The sequence below is a fragment of the Chiloscyllium plagiosum genome, unplaced genomic scaffold (assembly GCF_037043375.1).
Source record: "Chiloscyllium plagiosum isolate Xiang-an unplaced genomic scaffold, Cpla_swu_hap1 HiC_scaffold_6, whole genome shotgun sequence".
In the NCBI taxonomy this organism is placed as follows: domain Eukaryota; kingdom Metazoa; phylum Chordata; class Chondrichthyes; order Orectolobiformes; family Hemiscylliidae; genus Chiloscyllium; species Chiloscyllium plagiosum.
The window spans coordinates 60,419,759-60,446,052 of record NW_028270144.1 but is presented as its reverse complement, the minus strand read 5'-3'; the positions used below and the strand labels follow the sequence as shown (position 1 = coordinate 60,446,052).

General features: G+C 41.6%; 1 protein-coding gene across 1 annotated transcript in view; it reads left to right on the top strand.

Annotated features, from left to right (window-relative positions):
- tyr (tyrosinase) overlaps positions 1-26,294 on the top strand; it is a 94,279-nt gene that overhangs the window by 63,884 nt on the left and 4,101 nt on the right. The window contains exons 3-4 of the mRNA XM_043691552.2: positions 1,801-1,948; positions 11,400-11,581. Of these exons, the coding sequence (XP_043547487.1) occupies positions 1,801-1,948; positions 11,400-11,581 (330 nt within the window). The remainder of the gene's footprint in view (positions 1-1,800; positions 1,949-11,399; positions 11,582-26,294) is intronic.

Here is a 26,294-nt window from a genome sequence, read left to right as displayed (position 1 = left end):
TTAATGGGAGTGCTGCACAATTGAATTTTGCAGCTGATATGCTTTAATTGGATTTATCCAATTCAGTGTTGCCATACCCCTTCATAGGGTCATACAAACAAACTTTCAACTGTTTCTGAAGGCGACTGTCTGCTATGACATTATATTTAATGTAGTAATGTAGTATAGTCATTGAGTTTTCTGCTCCACCCATTTCACAATATCTTTAGCTTGCTTTCTAACACAATTGAGATAACATGAAAATCCTTCACATTTCAAGTGACTGCTATCATCACTGCAAGGCTTTAGTTTGATCCTGCAAACAGTTTTATAATGCTGATACCATTACATTTATGAACACAATACATACAAAACAAAAGGAAAGAGCAAAATAGTTCCAGTCTTAGTATTACAAGATTGGCAAGGTCAACAGTGAGCTGGCTTCTCCAATTAGGTACACCCTAGCCAATGGTCTAAAAAATTAACATGGCTATACATTGTGATGGCAGTCCTTCCCCACCCCACCCCCCTCCACCCCCCCAACCCCCAACCCCATCCCCCAACCCCATCCCCCCAAAACAAGTAATTCACTTATAGATTCCCCAATAGCACAATTGACTTAGTACAAACAGATACTTGGTAGCTGCCTGTGGAGGGCTGCAGCTCACTGTTAATATGAAGGTTTTGGTTATGACAAGATGATTAATTCTTCGGAGTGGCACAGATGAGAAATTGCTCCTTCTGAAGTGGAAAAGTTTACAAGTTCAAAAGGTTTATCAAAGCAAGGTGATAAAGTTTGACCCGAAGTAAAATCTCAAGTGCAAAAAGCAAGCTTCCTAACCAAGTAAGAATTCCTGTTCCTCATATCTGTATAAACAAAGGTGAAATTTGTTGGTAATGCATGAAAAGAAAATGCTACATTGGCACTTATTTCTTGTAGGACTTGGCAAAGGTGGTGAATAAAAAAAATGGGAATTTTTATACCCTGTGAGAGTACAATATTATACACTAATCCTTCACTAAATCACACTTTCTTTGAAGGTTGTGGTGACTATTGACAGTAGTGTAATCCAGACTTTTATATTGAGTTGTTGCTACTGTTCGGAATTTCTTAAATGTATGCAGAGAATTTCACTGATAATCTAACAGATATTCTTCCTGTCTCTCACCACATTAAATAAACCTTTCAGATTATAACCTAGTGTTGTGATTTTTAACATCCAACTAATGCAGCCAACTACATACTTATTGCATCATCGAGAAAATTAGTTGTCATGCATAATGTTTCAAGGCTCCATTATCATCAGAACATTGAATACAATCACTGTACAAGTCTTAGAAACTGATAGAGGCCTTGGCCTGAATTTTCCATTGGCCAGATAATCGTTTCTACAGAGTAGATGGTATTTGCACATGGCGATTGAGAAGAATCCCAATGTGGCAAACTCCAAAGGAATTGCCAGGGAAATTGAAGATTCCACTGAGGAATTATTTTTATCTGGAATTCTCCAAAAGTTTCCATTTAAACTGGAGAATTCAGGGGGCTCTGCTGCAGTTAGGTCTGGAGTAATAAGCAATGCAAACATGTTGCACTAGCTAAGAACAAGAATTAAACAGTTTTAAAAAGTTTTATAAAAAAACAATTATACAATGATTACACTTTTTGCACTACCATTGAGGTGTAACCACTGTAATTTTACCATTCCTTTGTTACGCTAGTTTCAAAGACAACAAATTATATTTTTGTTCTTTGTATGTATATTAGTTTAATTAATAACTGTACTAAAAAATCAGTTCAAATAAATATTTTTTCTCAAACAGGTTTTGCCAATCCAAATGATGCTATATCCAACACATCACAGAGTGGTTTGCATAATGCCTTACACATTTATATGAATGGTACAATGTCCAAAGTTGGTGGATCAGCAAATGACCCAGTCTTTTTACTTCACCATGCTTTTGTTGATAGGTGAGTGTAATTGAAAATAAATCTACTCCAGGGTCCCATATTTCCTGGTTGTTCACTACAGAAATTCCTCATATATACTATGCTGTTTGCTTAGCCAGTGGCCTAGAAATTTGTTTGTGTTTTCAGAAGAGATGCTGTATGCTCATGTTAGTGGTGTCCCAGACAGTATATAATATTTGGGCTATGTGCTCCTTTGAGTCATGCTATTCATTGATTGGAAAAGTTTTGGAGGTGGGAAAGGCAGAGACCAAATATAAAATGTATCAGATGCTAATTAAGGACAGCTAGTGCATTTCAAAGTGGGTGTTTGATGTGGTTATGCAATACCATACCAGTGTGCGTCTTAGTCATGTGAATTACTGCAGGCATCCTTCTTACTGCCAGTTCAATAAAGACACAGTACAAGCAAAACTGTTGGCCGGTGAGCTTGTATCACAGTGCTATGTAGCTAAAATTGAGCATTGAAGAGCTATATAGGAGTATAGGCAACAAAGGGGGAGCACTGATGTTCAGAATTGCTGAAAGCAACAGAAAAGGAACAAAATATCAGGCTGCAGCTGAAAGCACAAAACTTTGACAGATTTAAACTAACAAACTAGAACAGCTATGAACAACTACACTTTTTCCACTGTTGGGGAGGGACTACGAAGTCCATTCCATTCTAAATCTGTCTGAAAAAAAAACAAAAGAAACGGACAACAGGATTTTTTGAAGTACTGAAGGCATGCTTTGATTCCCGAGTGAACCCAACTCATGATTAATGTGTGTTCAATATTAGGGCCCAGGGTGAAAAAGAGTCCATTCATCAACATGTGACTGCATTGGCACAGCTTGCAGAATCCTGTAAAACTAAAAAAAAATCTAATTAAAGGCATTTTTTAAATAAGCAGAAGAGATCCTACACAGAGCAAAACTCTTGGTAGTTTCCTAAGAGTAAGCTTCTTCTCTATCAATATATGTAGAAGTGCTGACATTATAAATCACCAGATAAATAATCATAATAGAATTGACCAGACCTTACATTAAGTTGATCAAAATTCCAGGCTGAATTATATAAAGGTCACAGACAAAGGTCAGGATGAAAATACTGCAGAGTACATTATGCAAAGGAGAAGATATCATGCTCTCACTGCAAGAAGTCAACTCACTTTGCACATAAGTGTTTGTCTAGAAAGATGTGCAACAGTAGGGAACAGATAGCTACTGGAGAGTCAGAGTCTTAGAGATGTATAGCATGGTAACAGACCCTTCAGTCTAACTCATCCATGCCCACCAGATATCCCAACCCTATCTAGTCCCACCTCTCAGCAACCAGCCCATATCCCTCCAAACTCTTCCTATTCATATACCCATCCAGATGCCTTTTAAATGTTGCAATTGTACTAGCCTCCACCACTTCCTCTGGCAGCTCATTCCATATGTGCACCACCCTCTGCATGAAAATGTTGCCCCTTAAGTCTCTCTTACATCTTTCCCCCCTCACCCTAAACCTATGTCTTCTAGTTCAGGACTCCCAACACCAACAAAAACAGTTTGTCTATTTATTCTATCCATGCCCCTCATGATCTTATAAACCTCTATAAGGTCACCCCTCAGCCTCCGACGCTCCAGGGAAAACAGTCCTAGCCTATATAGTTCAAATCCTCCAACCCTGGCAACATTCTCAAGTCTTTTCTGAACCTTTTCAAGTTTCACAACATCCTTCCGATTGGATGGAGACCAGAATTGCATGCAATATTCCAACAGTGGCCTAACCAATATCTGTACAGCTTCAACGTGACCTCCCAACTTCTATACTCTGACCAATAAAGGAAGGGATAACAACTGAAGATTTGTTGGATCTGTCAGTTCGGTTGCAAAATTCTTGCCTAGCTTGCCAGAGTGTGAACCATCGTGATAATTAATTGCCAAGGAATGTACAATGTTACTGGGGCACAGAACAAGAAGCAGAGTGACTAGTGAAGGCAGTTTGACTGCTGAAGCACTATGATGTATTCACCCTGCTATGGAATGCCAGTAGGACAGTACTTGGAATCACCCTAATTTATCAAGGACAATTGATTGCATTTGCTTCAGGACATTAAAACAAACAGAACAATGTTACACTCAGATTGAACAGTAATGGGTGGTCATTATCATTTCTAAATAGTATTTTGATTAATATCTACTTGGAAAAGATCAAGTGACAATTGAGTCTAACTGCTAATCACTTCAAAGTATTTCCAGCAAGCTGCTAATATCTGCTCCCAAATGGTATGCAAAGAATTTGACTTCAGTTAGAGATATCAGGACATGGCATGCAATCAAGGAAAATATCTGGCATGCTGTCAAGAGTGGTATTTTCTATGATATGAGTACAGGATGCTATGTATAGGGTAAAATCTTCCAGATCCAATATGACTCAACAATTTGACATATTCTGAAAATCATTAAACCAGCATAGACATTGAACCTGACAGTCAAGAAGCTTGACTGACATGATGTAAGTTACCCAAATAATGTGAAACTGTCGTGTTATTAAAAGGATGCCCGAGAAACATCAATAAAACACCAGTGATTACAAACGCATATTGGGCATACAGAGATGAACAGACAGCCAAAGATGGCAGATTGTAAAGTGAAAATAGTGTAATTATCCCTGAGGAGTTAGAGGAGAGATGTTATAGTGCATCCGTGCAAGGATCAAGGAATTGAGTAGAGTATGAGGAAGGCAGGAGATGTGCCTTCTCTAGCTGAACATGAGCAATGAAATCAAGGACCACGTCAGTCGGTGCAATGTTTGAGTATCAAGTTAAGCACGCTGGAGAGCACCTGATGCCAAAAGATATTCCACACAGTTTCATAGTGCACTATTAAAATTCATACTTGCTGCTGAGATGTCCCCCAAAACAGATCATGGATATAGACCAGCAATATCTTAGCAGCTACCCTTTGCTTCATTTGTCAGCTTATAACAGATCTTTTAGGTGCATTATTTCATTGCATCACATGCTAATAAATGTTAATGCAATTAGTAATACTGACACCTAGGTCTTCATATTTTACATGGTTCTTTTGTTTTTAGACTTAGTATTATAACAGTCTTTTTTGAACTTTCATTTGGCATATTGTACATGACCTTGTGAAATCTGACTTCTTTTTTCAATTACCATTGCTAGAAAACAAAACCAATAACCAATTTCCTAACAAGGTAGGGAACAATAAATAAAAACAAAATGCTGAAAACACTCAGCAAGTAATGTAGTAACTGTGGAAAGAGAAACAGACTCAATAAATTGAACTTGACAAAGTTAGAGATTTAAAAGATTTTAAGGGAGTAAACAAAAAGTCAAAAAAAAAGTAAAAGATTTGTGAATGTGTTTATAAGGTCTCCCAGGTTATTTGATTCCAGTCTTGCCCAACCCACACATTCTGGATCAGTGGTGCTGGAAGAGCACAGCAATTCAGGCAGCATCCAAAAAGCTTCGAAATCGACGTTTCGGGCAAAAGCCCTTCATCAGGAATAAAGGCAGAGAGCCTGAAGCGTGGAGAGATAAGCGAGAGGAGGGTGGGGGTGGGGATAGAGTAGCATAGAGTACAATAGGTGAGTGGGGGAGGAGATGAAGGTGATAGGTCAGGGAGGAGAGGGTGAAGTGGATAGGTGGAAAAGGAGCTGGGCAGGTCGGACAAGTCAAGGGGATCATGTTGCTGGAGGTTAGAAACTAGGATGAGGTGGGGGAAGGGGAAATGAGGAAGCTGTTGAAATCCACATTGATGCCCTGGGGTTGAAGTGTTCCGAGGCGGAAGATGAGGCGTTCTTCTTCCATGCGTCTGGTGGTGAGGGAGCGGTGGTGAAGGAGGCCCAGCATCTCCATATACTTGGCAGAGTGGGAGGGGGAGTTGAAATGTTGAGCCACGGGGCGGTTTGGTTGATTGGTGCGGGTGTCTCGGAGATGTTCCCTAAAGCGTTCTGCTAGGAGGTGTCCAGTCTCCCCAATGTAGAGGAGACCGCATCGGGAGCAACGGATACAATAAATGATATGAGTGGATGTGCAGGTAAAACTTTGTTGGATGTGGAAGGCTCCTTTAGGGCCTTGGGTGGAGGTGAGGGAGGTGGTGTGGGCACACGTTTTACAGTTCCTGCGGTGGCAGGGGAAAGTGCCAGGATGGGAGGGTGGGTCGTACAGAGGGCTTTAGGGAACATCTCCGAGACACCCGCACCAATCAACCAAACCGCCCCATGGCTCAACATTTGAACTCCCCCTCCCACTCTGCAGAGGATATGGAGGTGCTGGGCCTCCTTCACCGCCGCTCCCTCACCACCAGACGCATGGAAGAAGAACGCCTCATCTTCCGCCTCGGAACACTTCAACCCCAGGGCATCAATGTGGCTTTCAACAGCTTCCTCATTTCCCCTTCCCCCACCTCATCCTAGTTTCTAACCTCCAGCAAATGATCCCCTTGACTTGTCCGGACTTGTCCGACCTACCCAGCTCCTTTTCCACCTATCCACTCCACCCTCTCCTCCCTGACCTATCACCTTCATCTCCTTCCCCACTGACCTATTGTACTCTATGCTACTCTATCCCCACCCCCACCCTCCTCTAGCCTATCTCTCCACGCTTCAGGCTCACTGCCTTTATTCCTGATGAAGGGCTTTTGCCCGAAACGTCGATATCGAAGCTTTTCGGATGCTGCCTGAATTGCTGTGCTCTTCCAGCACCACTGATCCAGAATCTGGTTTCCAGCATCTGCAGTCATTGTTTTTACAACCCACACATTATTTTAATGGTTATGGATTACAGTTTCTTTGTTAATAGAACACCAAATGTTTGTTTCATCACAGACAATGGGGAGACTGAGACAGATAACGTGACAAGAATATTTAGCAAGAGCCAGACAACTGCTTATCTTTATTCCGTATTAATAAACCATCTGGGAGCATTATTCATGATACATACCTGGGAGTTAACATTGGGAGAATGTGAGGACCGCAGATGCTGGAGAGTCAGCACTGAAAAGTGTGGTGCTGCAAAAAGCATAGCAGGTCAGGCAGCATCCAAGGAGCAGGAGAATCGATATTTCGGGCATAAGATCTTCATCAGGAATATTGGGAAGGGAAATGGGTCTGAGATAAATATGGGGGTTGAGTTGAGGGCAAGGTAACTGGGAAAGTGATATGTGGATGCAGGTGGGGGGTAATTGTGGAACAGATAGATGGGAAGCAAGATGGACAGGTAGGATAGGTCAAGAAGATCGTGCCGAGTTGGAGGGTTGGATCTGGGATGAGGTGGGAGGAGGGTAGATTTGGAAACTGATGAAGTCAATGTTGATGCGATGGAGTTAAAGGGTCCCAAGGCGGAAGATGAGGCATCCTTCCTCCAGTCATCGAATGGCTTGGATTTAGTGGTGGAGGTGGCAGAGACCATTTTCCCCCATGACTCCCTTCTTCGGTCCACGCCCCCCACCAACCCATTGTCCACACTCAGCACCTTCCCTTGATGCCAAAAGAATTGTAAAACCTGCACCCACATCTCCCCTCCCTCACCTCCGTCCAAGGTCCCAAAGGACTTTTCACATCTGGCAGAGATTTTCCTCACCTCATCCACTGTATCCATAGCTTTTGATGTGGTCTCCCCTACATTAGGGAGACAGAATGCCGACCCACGGAGCATTTCAGGGAATACCTCTGGGACACATGCACCAGACAACCCTACTGCACTGTAGCCGACCACTTCAACTCTCATTCCCACTCCACCAAGGGCATGCAAGTTCTGGGTCTTTTCCATTGCCAAATCCAAGCCACCCAACGAAGAATGCCTCATCTTCCACAATGGGAGCTTTCAACCACACAGCATCAACATCGACTTCAATAGTTTCCAAGTCTCCCCGCCCCCTACCTCATTCCAAATCCAACCCATCACTTGGTATCGCACTCTTGCGCTGTCCTACCTGTCCATCTTCCTTCTTTACTCCACCCTCCCCATCGAGCTATCACAATTACCCCCACCTGCAACCATCAATTGCCTTCCCAGCTACCTTCCCCCCCCCCCCCCCCCCCCCACGTCCACACCCTACCCTCCACGTCCACACCCCACACAACATTCCTGATGGGCTTACTCCCAAAACATCGACTCTCCTGCTCATCTGATGCAGCCTGTCCTGATGTGCTTTTCCAATGCCACACTTTTCGACTGGGAATTAACAATGGACAATTTTGGCTCTTTGAACTTTTGCATCACCAAATTCAAATCAATTTAGCATTTGTTAAAATCCACAAGAGCTGCTGAATAACTGAACTAACTCTTTCTTGTCACTTCCAAACAGAGAATCAGACACCAAAACATTAGTTCACAATTATTTGTTCTGTAGATATCGGTTAGCTACCTTTAAAAATAAACTTTGATGTAGAACTTCATTTCCAGGTGGCTGACCAGGAAGACCCAATGGCAACACACTTGTTCCTGACAGCATCTCCTTCCCATAGCTGCCAGCATCTCCTTTCAATGCCTGACAGTTTACCACTGCATCTTCCCTTATCCAACACAATTCAATATTAATGACTCAGGGCTTGACTCAAAGCAAGTTCCTGGAAAGGACGCTAGAGGTAACTGTCAAGGACTTAGAGCCTGGTCTGGCAGAGACCTACTGTAGTTTTGGATGTTGGGGAAGTAGATCATCTTCAAAACTATCTGAAAACTTTTCTCAACTCTTTTTGGAACATTCATGAGCAAAGAATCACTCATGAAGGACTACTCATCAAGCTGCTCAGTGCCAAGGCATGGTGAACACTCCATCTACAGGTCTTAAAATAGAGTCCTTCGGGAACCAATTTGCATAATCAATTCCCACCATCTAAATTAGTTGCTATAGTCACTTAAGGGAATGACCCTTTAAGAAAATAGCATCAGCCACAGCATAACCTCATTTTGAGGCTTTTACTGCCCCTTTAACACTAATTTGGCTAAGGTAAAATCAGCTACATTAAGGAAACAAATAATAAATGCTTAAAATTGTTTATTTGGAAAACAGTGGAATACAGCACAGTAATGCAACTTAGTCATATTGCATCAGTGCTATTCAGTGAGAAATAATTTTCTTTTTTTTAATTTGTCAACTTTGTTTCATTTGTGCTAGTTTTAAATAGTGGACCTGTTTTTCAAAGTTTAGCATGCATGTTTTGGATTAGATAAATGGTCTGAACAAAATGGAGTGTAATAGTGTCCTTTTTTTAAAAAAAAGATGGCATTGACATTTTTATTTGGACATGAAATCATTTGTAAGTGGAAGATGAACAAATGAATCAGATTTCAACGAATCGGTGTGTAATAAATTCCAAACTACATATTGTTAAGATCTTGTGGCACAGTGTTAGTCTGGACCAGGAGATCATAAGAAATAGGTATAGGGGTTGGCTGTTCAACCCCTCCAGCCAACTCCGCTATTCGCTCGGATCATGGCTAATCAGCATTCTTCATGTGTACTTTCCTGTGTTTTCCCCATAACCCTTGTTTCCCCTAATGGTCAAGAATCTATCCATCTCAGCCTTAAGTGTACACAAGGACTCTGCCCTCATAGCTCTCTGTGGGAAGACTCTCCAACGTTTAAGAGCAGAATTTCCTCCACATCCTAGGCTTAAATTGGTAGCCCTTTATCCCAAGAGAAACATTCTTCCATCAAACGCAGTCAAGCTCCTGAAGAATCCTATGTGTTTCAATGAAATCACCTCTCATTCTTCTAAACTCCACTGAATGGAGTCCCAACATATTGACCCTTTTCTCAGAAGACAATCACTCTATGCCAGGGATCATCATGGTTCAAGTCCCACCTGATCCAGAGATGTCATTTCATGTCTAATCAGGTTGATCAAAATAACTATAACAGGCAAATTAAAGAAATTGATGAATGGAATCAGCTGTATCTGCAATGAGCTAGTATTCTTGGTCTTAAATTTTCTATTAGCTATCCTGCTAAATTATAAACATATCACAGCTTTAACGATTACCTTGAGTAACATTTTTAATATCTTTCTTTATTTCCTACTGTGAGCTTTATAACAGGAGAAACACATTTTAGATTTATACCTATTCATATTCAATGATAATTTAATCATCATTAAATTATGATCTAAAAAAATGTCAGATTTGCTGTAGAACAATTATTTTAGTTGCTCACAGAGTGTGGGTATCGCTGGGTGGGCCAGCATTTTTTGCCCTTCCCTAATTACCCAGTTAAGATAAAACCACATGTGTTTAGAGTCATGTGTAGACCAAACCAGGTAAAGATGGAAGATTTCATCCCAAAAGGACAAAAGGTGAATCAGATGGGTTTTATATAGTCACTATTGAGTAGCTTTCTATTCCCACCTGCCAAAGTGGGATCCAAACTCACGCCTCCAGAACATGAACGAGGTGTTCAGGATTATTATTCCAGTGACATCACCGTTACACCACTGTCTTCCCTTAATAGCATAGGCAAACGTAAAACCCTAAAATTTCAGGCGCTCTATAGTGTGACATAAACTTCAACCTGGATTGAGGATTGTATTTGTATGAGAGTTTTTCAAATATAATTTTAACAAAAAGAGTTAATGGTATGATATTTTTGATACTCAGGTGCAAAGTTAATTTTTTTTGACTAAACAGAGTTTGAACTATATCAATCTTCACAAAATATTAAATTGCATTACAAATCTTAAAGCTGCATTAAGAGCTAGTCTAATAGCAACCACCAAATTTTCATAAAACTCATTTCACTGTTCTAGCTTACATGCGACTCCAGACCCACAGCAAGGTTGTTGAATCTTATCTGCCCTCTGGAAAGTAGGGATGGGCAGATAAGAGTCAACAACAAAACATGGTGGCCTAGCCAGTGACTTCGACATCCATGAACACTTTTTAAAGACAAGGTTTCATTATATACTTCGTTTCAGAATCAGTCAATTATACCTTATAAAGCATAATAAATAGCTTATATTTATATTGTTTTTTAATATCCTCAAATGTTACAGTTTAATTCACAGGAATGAAACACATTTTATTTTGAGTCACTGTTATTACATAGAGGAAAGTTGCAGCCAAATGGCACACAGTTAAATCCACAAACTCTAATGCGATAAATAAGCAGATAATCTATATAATTGCTGGTTGTTACGACACTTGAAAACATTCCTGTTTTAAAAATATTGCCATAGCATCTTCTCATTATATTCCCCAAGAAGCCAGACAGGCTATCATTTAACATTTCATCCAAATGATGACACATCCAATAGTGCAACACTGAAGTGTTAGCCAAGATGACAATCTACAGCAGCTTGAATCCACCATTTTCTTCTTGAAGGCAACAATACAACAAATCAGACAAGGATGATGTTTAAAGGGTATTGAAAATTGAATCTGATTCTGATCCAAATAAGCCTTTATTATTATAAATAACTCCTAGTATTGCTTATGTTTTATTTTTCCAATTGCAGCATATATGAACAATGGTTACGGAGACACGTGCCCCTTTGGACCGCCTTTCCAGCCACAAATACACCGATAGGCCACAGCAGTGACTATTACATGGTTCCCTTCATTCCAATATACAGACATGTTGATTTCTTTATTTCAACAAGAGAACTTGGATATGATTATGATTATCTGATTGAATCAGGTAGGATGCATTTCATTAACTAGTTTTCAGCATTATACAAATTATTTTCTAAAAGTTAAAATATGTATGTTTAAACTATAGATTTAATTGTATAATTTAGTACTATCATGAAAAGAAAGTTATTGCATCTTTATACACAAATGTTATACCCAATTAATTATTTATTGAAATATAGTCTGTGTTTTAAGCAAACACAGTTGCCACTATTGCATATGTCAAAATCCCACAAACAGCAATGAAATGGATGACAGACTAATTTTTTTAATTGGAGGAGAAAGTGAGGTCTGCAGATGCTGGAGATCAAAGTTGAAACTTTATTGCTGGAACAGCACAGCAGGTCAGGCAGCATCCAGGGAACAGGAGATTCGACGTTTCGGGCACAGGCCCTTCTTCTTTCCTGAAGAAGGGCCTGTGCCCGAAACGTCGAATCTCCTGTTCCCTGGATGCTGCCTGACCTGCTGTGCTGTTCCAGCAATAAAGTTTCAACTAATTTTTTTAATTTAACTGCTTTGATGAATAAATGTAAGCCAAAGCATCCAGAGAATTTCTTGTACATTTATTAAAATAGGATGTTTGATGACTATCTGGGGAAACAGATGGAGCCTCAGTTTAATGTCCAACCTGAAATTAAAAGGGCAGGATTTGGGTCCCAACATTGCTACTCACAAAAGGGTTGAAGAGGGGTGTTTGCTTAGTTAATTGACACCAATGATCAGAGGTTGGCTGTAACATTCCATTTAGTCCAAGAACTCCCCCATACAGTAACCACTTGGAAGTATGTGGTGATCAATGAAGACGACCACTCTATGCTAATTTTGAGGCACCCCATTTGTACAAAGTTTAAGGGACTGAAGGAGTGCCTTAAGAAAATTCCTAGGCCTGGGAAGGTGGGGTTTAACTGGGCCTACTAATCAGGGTTTTTGTTGTATTTGGAATGGGGGAATACTTTTTTCAGGTAAGGGGCCAGGAACCCAGGCCAGGAGCAACACATGGGGCCTATGATTTCTGTCCCTTCCCCTCATATCATCCACTCTGATGATGTTATATGGTTTGTGGGGCCAACAGCTTAGCATCTCCTTGCATGGGATTTTGCTGGACATACAGAACAGACAACAAGACGGGGAACCTATCAACAAAGACTGCATACTCAAACTACTGGACCTGTGCCTCACAACACACTTCACATTCAACAACCAAATGTATGAACAAATCAACCGCACACCCGTGGGCTCACCCATCTCTGGACTCATAGCAGAAGCAGTAATGCAAAGGTTAGAACAAACAGTCTTACCGCAAATTCAACCCAAACTCTGGATCAGATATGTGGATGACACCTTTGTAATCATTAAAAACACAGAAATAGAGAACACACACCGGATCATCAACGCCACACTCACAGGAATCCGATTCACTAGAGAGGAAGAAAAGGACAACCAACTCCCATTCCTAGAGTGATGGTACAGAGAACACCAAACGGAGAATTCACCACAACGGTACACAGGAAAGCCACACACACAGACCAAGTCCTAAACTACGAAAGCAACCACCCCAACACACACAAAAGAAGTTTCATCAAGGCATTGTTCAAAAGGGCCACAACACACTGCAGTACACCAGAACTGCAAAAAGAGGAAGAAGAACACCTATACAATGTATTCGCCAAAAATGGGTACCCCCGCAATTTCATCAACATATGCCTAAGGGAAAGACAACGGAATGAGGACATGCCACAACCCAAAGGACTAGCCACACTACCATACATCAAAAACATTTCTGAACTGACAGCCAGACTACTGCGACCACTAGGACTCATAACAGCACACAAACCAACAGCTACTCTCAGACAACAACTCACCAGGATGAAGGACCCGATACCCAGCATGAGCAAAACCAGTGTAGAGTACAAACTCCCATGCAAGGACTGCACAAAAAACTACATAGGACAAACAGGAAGACAGCTAACGATCTGCATCCATGAACACCAACTAGCCACGAAACGACATGACCAGCTGTCCTTAGTAGCCACACACTCAGATGACAAGCAACATGAGTTCGATTGGGACAACACTACTATTATAGGACAAGCCAAACAGAGAACAGCCAAGGAATTCCTAGAGGCATGGCACTCATCCACAGATTCAATCAATAAGCACATCAACCTGGACCCAATATACCAGCCACTGCAGCGGACAGCTGGAACTGACAACTGGAAGCGGCAGATACAAATCACTATAAATGCCGGAGGAAACATCACAGAAGCGCTTCACGGAGGCTCCCAAGCACTGAGGATGTCACCTAGACGGGGGACGAAACGTCTGCAACACAAATTGCAAGCTCTGCGAACTAAACCACAACAACGAGCACCCGAGCTACAAATCTTCGCACAACCTTTGATCTACCATCTGGCTCTTCCTTCTAGTCTCTGTGACAATGTCTATCATATCAACGTAACATGTACCTGATTGCTTTCATGCAATAAACTGCATCTTGCTGAAGACATTAGCCTCTTCTCATTAGGCAACTAAATAGTTCTCCTCTACCACACTAGACGAAACAAGCCTTGTAGATCCCTCCAGAAATTAGGATGGTGACAGCAGATTTACCTGATAGTGACCAATAGTACAGAGAGCTCATTCAACACATAATAAGCAACGATATAGGTTGTTCTTACAACTGGCACTAAGGGTTTCACAATTCTTTTAGCTAGCTCCAATATGCAGACAGAGGCTGAGATCGGAAGATTTCATCAGACACCGCTCTCAAAAAGCTGTTTGTGTACAAACTGTCAGCAGCTGGAAGAGCTGAACATTCAGGAATGTGACTGAAAAGGGAAATCAGTGCAGATCAGTCCTGAGGAAGGGTCACCGGGTCCAAAATGTTAACTTTGATTTCTCTTCATAGATGCTGCCAGACCTGCTCAGCTTTTCCGGCAACTTCTGTTTTTGTTGTTTCACAGATTTACAGTTGGGGCAAGTGAAAAGTAAGAAAAGTACTTATAGTTCAGACTGAGTGAGCACTGCAAGGCTTGGCTACACTAAATGCAATCAACAACAGCAGAGCGAATTACTGGAAGTTGCTGATTAACACTTGCTATTCATGCTTAACTGGTTTAAAGCTACACTAAAAGCCAATGTCTTTGGGAAACTGGGTATTTGTAGATTACTTGGTCGCAGCTGTCTTTGCGGTATTTATTGGCACTATGCATAATCACTTCCACAGCATACGTGGAATTGACTGCATATGCCTTCCATTTTTAATTGTTACCAGGCAAGGGTTTGGGAAGAAATCGGATGTTGAAAATGTGATAATCATAGTCAAGCAATGGCTGTACAATCTGAGAAATGTTTTGATTTGGCTCTGTTCCAACCTGCCCAACTCCTTGAAATTTTTATGTCCAGTCATCTCGTTGTTTCGCAAGTATTTATGTTAAGATGAATGTAACTTTGATCACCTGCTTTTTTAATATGTTATTGGTAATAACTATTTTCATTCCTCCTGTGTATTCAATATACCACCTTCTGGACGACCTCACCATTTAATTCCTGATTGACTGGCCAATTTACTGTTCACTTGTTGATTATGGTTAGTTCTCTAGCTGATTTTGGGGACCTGAATAAATGTTTTCAGTCACTGCATCATTCTTTGTGCTCCTCATGTTCTGGCCCTTGAGCATCTCCAATGTCCTGGCTCCACCATTATATGGTCTGTACCTAAGAATAGGAAGCTAAGGGGTAACCCTATAGAAGGTTATAAAATCATGAGGGGCATAGATAAGGTGAATAGCAAAGGTCTTTTCCCTAGGGTAGGGGATTTCAAAGCGAGGACGCATACGTTTAAGGATTAGATTAGATTAGATTACTTACAGTGTGGAAACAGGCCCTTCGGCCCAACAAGTCCACACCGACCCGCCGAAGCGTAACCCACCCATACCCCTACATTTACCCCTTTACCTAACACTACGGGCAATTTAGCATGGCCAATTCACCTGACTTGCACATCTTTGGAATGTGGGAGGAAACTGGAGCCCCCGGAGGAAACCCACGCAGACACGGGGAGAACGTGCAAACTCCACACAGTCAGTCGCCTGAGTCGGGAAGTGAACCCGGGTCTCTGGCGCTGCGAGGCAGCAGTGCTAACCACTGTGCCACCGTGCCGCCCACAAAGGCAAGAGGATAAAGTTTTAAAAATGACTTGGGGGCAACATTTTTTTTTTACACAGAGTGGTTTGTGTGTGGAGTGAACTGCCAGAGCAAGTGGTGGATGCAGGTATAGTTACAACATTTAAAAGACATTTGGATAAGTACATGAATAGAAAAGGTTTGGAGGGATATGGGTCAAAAGCAGGTAAGTGGGACGAGTTCAGCATGGACCAGTTGGACTGAAAGCTGTTTCCATGCTATATCACTCTAAAAGCCACAAAAGCAATTTAAAACAAGGTTGCAGACACAAAAATGCTGTGAACATAACCACATAAGAGCGAAGAGAAGTAAACAATTCAGCCTCTTGAGCCTGCTCTGCCATTTGATACGATCATGTATGATCTCATCTCAGCCTGAACCCCACATTCCTGCCTGGTCTCCATAACTCAATATCTTATTACCATTTTTAAAACCTGAGTAAACTCAAAAAGGAGATCGACAATGTCTCAGCATCCACCTCACTCTGGGGTAGTGAATTCACAGATTCATGACACTTTGAGAGATGTAATGTTTCATCTCCCCATCCTTAAACTATGACCTTGTGTTCTAGATTGCCCCACATGAGTGAATATTCTCCCAATGTCTACTTTGTCAATCCCCTTTAGCATCTTATATACCTCAATTAGATCTCCTCTCCTGCTTCTAAATTCCAGAGAGTATAAGCCTAAACTCTCTCTTCATAAAACAAGTCCATCTCTGGAATCCATTTAGTAAACTTTATCTGAATTATCTTCAATACAATTACAGCCCTCGTCACAAGGGGTCCAAAAATGTACCCGGTACTCCAGGTGGAGTCTCATTAATGCCTTGTACAGTTGCAGCAACACTTTTATACTCTCTTCCTTTAGCAATAAATGCAAAAATTAAATTTGCCTTCCTTATGCATCTGCATACTAATTGTCTACAATTCATGCATGAGGGTACCCAGATCTCTCTGCACCGAAGCACCCTGAAGTTTCCCTCTGCTTAGATAATAAGTTACCTTTCTATTCCTCTGACCAAAATGGATAACCTCATACTTATTCACATTAAACTCCATTTGTTAAATTTTGGCCCATTCACCTAATCTATCCATATCCATTTATAAATTTCTTATTTGTTCATTGTAACTTACTTTCCCACCTATTTTCATGTCATCTGCAAATTTGGCTATAGTACTTCCTATTGCCAAGTCCAGGTCATTAATAGAGATTGTAAATTGTTGGAGCCTGAAGACCTAACCCTGGGCACACCACTAGTTACATCTTGCCAACCAGAAAAAGACTGACTCTCTGGTTAACTAACAGAAAACAATTATCTATCCAAGCTAATAAATTACGCCTAACCTCATGTGATGTTATCTTGTGTAATAACCCTTTGTGCGGGACTTTATCAAATGCCTTCTGAAAATCAAAATATACTACATCTAAAAGATTACTATTATTCTTATTGCTTGTTAAATCTCCAAAGAACTCCAGCAAATTAGTCAAACATGATTTAGCCTATATAAATATTCCTGACTTTTACTTATTGTATATTGGCTTTCCAAATGTCCAGTTATAACTTCCTTTCTAACAATTTCCAATGACATGTTTAACTAACTGGTTTGTAGTTTCCTACTTCCTGCTTCCCTCTCTTTTTCATTAAGGATGTTATATGAGCATTTTTCCAATCCACTGTCATCTTTCCCATGGAATTTTGGAATATTATAACCAATGGATCCATTATCTCATCTGCAACTTCCTTTGAAGCATTTTGTGAGCCTCAGCAAACCAGGTCTAGCCACAGAAGCAAATTAGGAAATGATTAAGGCTGTAGAAAAGATAAAGTCCACTATCTAAAGCTGCAGTAAAGACAGGAAGCCTCCATTCAAATTGCAGACAACAGAAGTCATCTGGTAAAGCCATTATGTTTTAATGCTGTGAACAGAGGAATCACTTAGTGAAAATGTAATAAACAAGTCTTGGTTGTAATCAAAGTCGCAGGCTGCAACAATAATTCAGTCATTTGTTATTAAATAAACAGAATCATTTATTAAAGCCAGGATTACTGGGTTCATCCAGGAAAGTCATGAAAAAGGCCCAGGATCTCCCTGATATTTAAATGGATGGAATCCTCAATTTTACTTACAGAAACCAGAACAGTATAAGGATGGTAGGAATATACTTGAGGGATATCAAGAGGGCCAAAAAGGGAATAGGAGATAGTTTTGGAAAATAGAGTTAAGGAGAATGTAAAGAGATTCTATAAACACATTAAGGACAAAAGAGTAACTAGGAAAAAAGAGGATCCCTTAAAGATCAACAAGGCTGTCTATGTGCGGAATCGCAGGGGTTGATTGAGATACTTAAATGAGGATTTTGCATCAGTATTTACCGTAAAGAAGGACATGGAAGCTGGACAATTTGGGGAAATAAATAATGATATCTTGAAAAGTATCCATATTACAGAAGAGGTGGTGCTGGAAGTCTGAAAACATAAAAGGTAGATACATCCTCAGGACATGATCAGGTATTTCGCAGAACATTTTGGGAAGCTAAAGACAAGATTGCTGGTCTTTTGCTGAGATATTTATACTATCAATAGTCATGGCTGAAGTGTTGGAAGACTGGAGGTTGGCTAATATGGTGCCATTGTTCAAGAACAGCTGTAAGGAAAAGCCAGGGGACTATAGACTGGTGAGCCTTACGTCAATGATGGGTAAGTTGTTGGAGGGGAAAGTGGTGCCCAAATATTAAAAATAATGTCTTATAGAATACAATGTCATTTTCAGAATGTGTACCAAAGTAAGATACAGAGCAGCTAGAAATCATATATCTAGTGTCTCAAAGGAATTTGAGGTACAGCAGGTTACAATAGAAAACCCCAAAATCATTCCATAGGAAAAAACATGATCCAGACTTAGACTTTTAGCAAGAAGATATCTATAGGCAAATGTGAGGACCGCAGATGCTAGAAACCAGAGTCTAGATTAGAATGGTGCTGGAAAAGCACAGCAGGCAGGCGGCATCCAAGGAGCAGGAAAATTGACATTTTGGGCAAAAGCCCTTCGTTCCTGATGAAGGGCTTTTGCCCGAAACATTAATTTTTCTGCTCCTCGGATGCTGCTTGACCTGCTGTGCTTTTCCAGCACCACTCTAATCTAGAGAAGAAGATATCTATGTCAATATGCATTGCAGTAATTACGTCTCTGGAATAAACATCACAATATTATTTGGTAGTGTTCCATGGTTGAGGAATCACTGTCAACAGCCATCATAATGCAACTACATGGTTCAGGACGTATACCATTTACGATTGCAGGTGTACAACAAGCAACTCTCTAACACGAGACGTCAGCTAGAAGAGACCTATACATACTTCACAATTAAAAGTTTCACTCTCTTGAGCAGGAATGTTTGCCCAAAATTTTCATTGAAAGGGCAGAGAGATTAAATAGCAAAAATTAAAGAGCGCCCTTAACTAAAGAGTTAAATCTTAAATTGGATTGGGCAAGTAAACGCTGAATACTAAAACTCACGAAAGAAAGATGCTCAATCATTCCATCTCTACCTACTCCAAGAAGGTTCTGTTGTATAAGGTGTTTTCTTCTGAAAGGGTTAATGTTAAGAATTGAATTAAGCTCCACTCAACATGGTGATGTCATATGAACTTGAGTGGAAGGACAACTCTGGATCTTGAAGAACATAAACTCACCATCTCAATCTCCTTACTGGCTTAGTAATAATGTCTATCATACTAATGTAATTTGTACCTGATTGCAACATGCAGTAAATCACTCAGGATCCTCTTCTTATTAGATGACCTAGTGATTTTTTTTTATCTAACACACTTGCCAGAGTGGACCTATAAATCCCAACCTAAAAGGAAGATGATGGCAGCAAATCTATCTTCTCATGATCAATTGTCCAGCTCACTCTCACGAGGATTTCTATTATGCCACATGATGCCAGTATCTTTTCACCTCAAGCAGATATCACATTATTTTATAAAACAAGTTGAGAAACAACCTGAAGAAATGACCAGAATAGACATTATTTCCCTAATAACAAAACCAACCAAGTTGTATTTAGTTACTACACTCAAACCTAATGGGTTTTTCTGAATTTATGTTGACCTCACATAGCTCAACAAGACAGGTGCTGCAAGTAATCTACCACTTGTCTACAGTTGATGAGTGTTTGGCGAAGTTATCTAAAAGTATAACTTTCACAATACTCAATGGAAACAGTGGGTTCGGCTAGTGCCGTTGGGTGAGCATGCTTACTGTATTTATAACTCCATTTGATAAGTTTTGCTTCAACGATTTGAGATTGCCATTTGGGATTTCCTTAGGCACAGAGTCTCCACTATTCTGTATTAAATGTTCTTCAAGATCTACAGTTTGTAATATACCAAATGGGTGCCATATTAATATATGGTAAAATAGTCCAGACACATGATCAGAGGGTATACCCAGTTTTAAAGCACCTACAGGCTTAAGTGTAAGAAAATATGAATTTTCACTTCTTAGGATGCTTCATCATTAGTGATGGAATAATAGCAGGCCAAAGATTGTTAATGAGTTTCCTATTCTGAAATCAGTTTATGACTTACAAAAATTTTTAGGATTGTAAACCAAATAGCAAAATGCTTTGCCCCATTTGGCAACTACAACAGAATCCTTGAGCCAAAATGCAAGGGAACTATTGAAAGTCTCAATAAGAGTATGCTTTTGAAAATTAATACAATTAACAGAAATGTCTTAGCTTTCTACAATCGGTCTTTTCCAGTCATCATAACTGCTGATACTTCAGTGACAGGCTTAGAAGCAGTTGTCTTTCTAGAACAACCAGATAGGTATCAGAAACTCTGTATTCTGCATCATGGACGTTGTCAGACATGTAATCACAGAGAAGATGACTCCCTTGGTTCCATAAGCTTACATATGATTTTCAGACTACATCTTTAGCCTGAAAGTGTTTATCAAGAACGACCAAAAGCTACGAGTATCAAAAAATGGGTGATTAAAGATTAGCTAGGAGACAGAGATTCTGACTCTTCCTTATGTCAGTTTATGCACACAAGAGAGAGAATGACAGGCTCTCCCACCCACAGCTTCAAACATCATAGTCCGGGAACCCCGCACTGCCCGGTTTTACCTCCTTCCCAAGATCCACAAGCCTGACCACCCTGGCGGACCCATTGTCTCAGCATGCTCCTGTCCCACTGAACTCATCTCTACCTACCTCAACACTGTCCTATCCCCCCGAGTCCAGGAACTCCCCACATATGTTCGAGACACCACCCACGCCCTCCACCTCCTCCAAGACTTCCGTTTCCCCAGCCCCCAAAGCCTCATCTTCACCATGATTATCCAATCCCTCTACACCTCCATCCGCCATGACCAGGGCCTCCAAGCCCTCCATTTTTTCCTCTCCAGATGTCCCCAACAGTACCCTTCCACCGACACTCTCATTCGTTTGGCCGAACTGGTCCTCACCCTTAACAATTTCTCCTTTGAATCCTCCCACTTCCGCCAGACCAAAGGGGTAGCCATGGGCACACGTATGGGCCCCAGCTATGTCTGTCTCTTTGTTGGCTACGTAGAATAGTTGATCTTCCGTAATTACACCGGCACCACTCCCCACCTCTTCCTCTGCTACATTGATGACTGCATTGGTGCCACCCCGGGCTCCCACGAGGAGGTTGAGCAATTCATCAACTTTACCAACACATTCCACCCTGACCTTAAATTTACCTGAACCATCTCTGACACCTCCCTCCCCTTCTTGGACCTCTCCATCTCCATTAACGACGACCGACTTGACACTGACACTTTTTACAAACCCACCGATTCCCACAGCAACCTGGATTACACCTCTTCCCACCCTACCTCTTGCAAAAATGCCATTCCATATTCCTAATTCCTCCACCTCCGCAGCATCTGCTCCCAGGAGGACCAGTTCCAACACAGAACACACCAGATGGCCTCCTTCTTTAGAGACCACAATTTCCCTTCCCACGTGGTTAAAGATGCCCTCCAACGCATCTCATCCACATCCCGTACCTCCGCCCTCAGACCCCACCCCTCCAACCATAACAAGGACAGAATGCCCCTGGTGCTCACCTTCCATCCTACCAACCTTTGCATAAACCAAATCATCTGCCGACATTTCCGCCACCTCCAAACAGACCCCACCACCAGGGATATATTTCCCTCCCCATCCCTTTCCGCCTTCCGCAAAGACCTTTCCCTCCGTGACTACCTGGTCAGGTCCATGCCCGCCCTACAAGCCACCCTCCCATCCTGGCACCTTCACCTGCCACCGCAGGAACTGTAAAACCTGTGCCCACACCTCCTCCCTCACCTCTATCCAAGGCCCTAAAGGAGCCTTCCACATCCATCAAAGTTTTACCTGCACATCCACTAATATCATTTATTGTATCCGTTGCTCCCGATGCAGTCTCCTCTACATTGGGGAGAATGGGCGCCTCCTAGCAGAGCACTTTAGGGAACATCTCCAGGACACCCGCACCAATCAACCACACCGCCCTGTGGCCCAACATTTCAACTCCCCTCCCACTCTGCCGAGGACATGGAGGTCCTGGGCCTCCTTCACCGCCGCTCCGTCACTACCAGATGCCTGGAGGAAGAACGCCTCATCTTCTGCCTCGGAACACTTTAACCCCAGGGCATCAATGTGGACTTCAACAGTTTCCTCATTTCCCCTTCCCCCACCTCACCCTAGTTCCAAACTTCCAGCTCAGCACTGTCCCCATGACTTGTCCGGACTTGTCCTATCTGCCTATTTCCTTTTCCACCTATCCACTCCAACCTCTCCTCCCTGACCTATCAGCTTCATCCCCTCCCCCACTCACCTATTGTACTCTATGCTACTTTCTCCCCATCCCCACCCTCCTCTCGCTTATCTCTCCACGCTTCAGGCTCTCTGCCTTTATTCCTGATGAAGGACTTTTGCCCGAAACGTCGATTTCGCTGCTCCTTGGATGCTGCCTGAACTGCTGTGCTCTCCCAGCACCACTAATCCAGAATCTGGTTTCCAGCATCTGCAGTCATTGTTTTTACCTGTCCACAATGACGGTCAACAGCCTTACTATGCTATTGAATTTTATAATGAAATTGAGCTACATAGTGACCAGTAAGCCATAGTGACCAGCAAGCCACACTGACCAGTCATAGTCACTATCCTCAAAATGCTCACCCACTGAAATTTTAACCCCTTGACTGGTTTCATTCTCTAGCATTGGTCTAACAAACCTGATCAAGCCAGCCATGTTATCTTGACATGAAAAAGAATGATGGCAACAAATTTGCCTCTAGTAAACAATTTTAAGAGATCTCAAATTGCATAATGTACAGATTGTACATACTAAAACCCCTACCCCTCTTCTCTGAAGGTGTGATCTGGGCCGTGCAGTGGAAGACATTCCTCCCACAATGATCATCTGCAATTTTGGCCCTTTATTCCCTAAAAGTTTTAAAACACAAAACCTAAATCAACTTCTCTATAAATATGCCATATTCAGTGGTGCAGATCCTGTTGTGAAACCTCACAATGGTATTTCTTAATTTAGAATCTGTGCTACTACTAAATCAAACTGATGTGCAGATAAAAACTGCTTGGAAAACGTTACTGCGCATCAGATTGAAACTTTTATAGTAAGTGGTCTTTATAAAATATCTTTCGACTCATTTTATTGGCCTGGGCACTCATTGCAACAACTGTAGTTGTCATCATCACTTTTATCCAACAGGATAATGTTATTCATATGCATAGATATATAGTATGTACTTCACTTGCTCCTTTCATTGGGGAGAACTTTAGAAAGAACACAGTTCAGAAATAAAAGACATGCAACTGTCTCTACAGAGAGGTAGCAGAGTTTTATTTAGAAACTCAGAAAAGCAGTTGAAGACCCTATAATCCCTTGAGCTTGTTCTACCATTTAATCATAACATGATTAACTGTAATCAATTCCACCCATCTGCCTTCATACCATATCCATTAAAATTTTTGGTACCCAAAGGTATATCAATCTCAGATTTAAAATTAACAACTGACCTAACATAAATTGCTGCTTCTGGAAGTGAGATCGAAACAGTTACTATGTTTCTGTGTAAAAGAGTCCTACTCCACTGTTCAAAGGTTCTACTCTTTTAGACAGTGTCCTCTCGTCTTAGCAGAAATATTTTATTTCTGTTCATTCTGGGTAATCCAAGATGAAGGACAGGGAAAACAAATTGTGGCTGTAAGAGCTGCTCCCGCTTTGAGGTATTTTCAGTGTCAGAGCAGATTTCCTCAAATTCTAGGAACAGTAATTACTGTATTATAAGCTGTTGCATTATTTTGGAACTTTGGGTAAAAAAAAAATCAAAACAATGGCACTTTAAAAAGAGGGAAGGGAGCCAAAGGCAGTAACCATGTGGAAGTGATTCAAACTGAGAAAGAAACCTACAGGGCTAACTGACCCAGCAATAACCTGCACAGTTGCTACCTTTGCTGTTTGGTTTCAGGTATCTCTGGACATGCAAGCTTGTTCTTGGAAAAATAAATGAACAGCAAAAGTCACAGCTTCTTTGGAGAAACCTGTGTGAGGGAGCTCACAACAGCAGAGCTGTTAAGTGGCTAGTTTCAAAATGTAACTTTACTGTTTCTTTTTGTAAATCTACAATAGTGAGTAAAGTGGATTCTTCTTTGAATGAGCTCCTAGAAAACAAATGGTGGAGGCTGGTACAATTACAAGATTTAAAACGCATCTGGATGGGTATATGAATAAGAGGGGTTTAGAGGGATATGGGCCAAATGCTGGCACATGAACAAGATTTATTTAGGATATCCGGTTGGCATGGATGAGTTGGGCCAAAGAGTCTGTTTCTGTGATGAATATCTCTGTGACCCTATGACTCTATCTTATCAGTTCCCCATAATATCTTGCGAAATATAATTAAACACCCCCATTAAAAATTCCAGGGAACGCAATTCTACTCTTTGTAACCTCATCTCAGAATATAACCCTTAGGGTTTAGGTGTTCAATATTGCACCTCTTCTGAAACCAATATATCCTTCCTTTGGTGTGGTACTCAGACAGGCTCAAAGTACATTAATTGCTGCCTGTCATATTGGCATTCAAGAAAGGTCTTTTGACCAATTTAGTAAATGTTTCAGGTCTCCATTGTGTTCTGTACATGCTACTAATGATGAACCTCAAAATGAGCTAAAGTAAGTTTCAACTCTTTGAATCGAAAATGAAACATTTGCTAATAGACAGTGTATTTCATGACCACTAGATGTCTCAAAACATTTCTTGGCAAGTGAACTAATTCTGAACTATCATCTCACATGTAATGTTGGAAACACAGCTGCTAATTTGTGCATAGTAAATTCCCACAAAAAGCAAGGTGATAATGACCACTGGGGATCATGCTGAATGACGGATAAATACACTGAATTGACAAAAAATCTGGTACAACTCACTTGTTTTTAAAGTCTGCCAATGCATTAAGCCTTTCAAACAATTACTTCAATACTCTTCTCAGTCTAATTTTTGTGCAAAACTGAAGTATTGTTCTTATTCATTCATATATCAGTGGCTGGGTTAGCATGTATTACTCACGCCTAATTTCCCTTGTGAAGGTGAGCTGCTTTCTTATACTACTACTGTATGGTACTTCCACAATGCAATATAATAGTGGGCAGAATCTTATAGAGGTTCTGGATCAGTGGTGCTGGAAGAGCACAGCAATTCAGGCAGCATCCGAGGACAGGCAAAATCGATGTTTCGGGCAAAAGCCCTTCATCAGGAATAAAGGCAGAGAGCCTGAAGCCTGGAGAGATAAGCTAGAGGAGGGTGGGGGTGGGGAGAGAGTAGCATAGAGTACAATAGGTCAGTGGGGAAGGAGATGAAGGTGATAGGTCAGGGAGGAGAGGGTGGAGTGGATAGGTGGAAAAGGAGCTGGGCAGGTCGGACAAGTCCGGACAAGTCAGGGGATCGAGTTGCTGGAGGTTAGAAACTAGGATGAGGTGGGGGAAGGGGAAATGAGGAAGCTGTTGAAATCCACATTGATGCCCTGGGGTTGAAGTGTTCCGAGGCAGAAGATGAGGCGTTCTTCCTCCAGGCATCTGGTGGTGAGGGAGTGGCGGTGGAGGAGGCCCAGCACCTCCATATCCTCGGCAGAGTGGGAGGGGGAGTTGAAATGTTGAGCCACGGGGCGATTTGGTTGATTGGTGCGGGTGTCTCGGAGATGTTCCCTAAAGCGCTCTGCTAGGAGGCGCCCAGTCTCCCCAATGTAGAGGAGACCGCATCGGGAGCAACGGATACAATAGATGATATTAGTGGATGTGCAGGTAAAACTTTGATGGATGTGGAAGGCTCCTTTAGGGCCTTGGATGGAGGTGAGGGAGGAGGTGTGGGCACAGGTTTTACAGTTCCTGCGGTGGCAGGGGAAAGTGCCAGGATGGAAGGGTGGGTCGTAGGGGGGCGTGGACCTGACCAGGTAGTCACGGAGGGAATGGTCTTTGCGGAAGGCGGA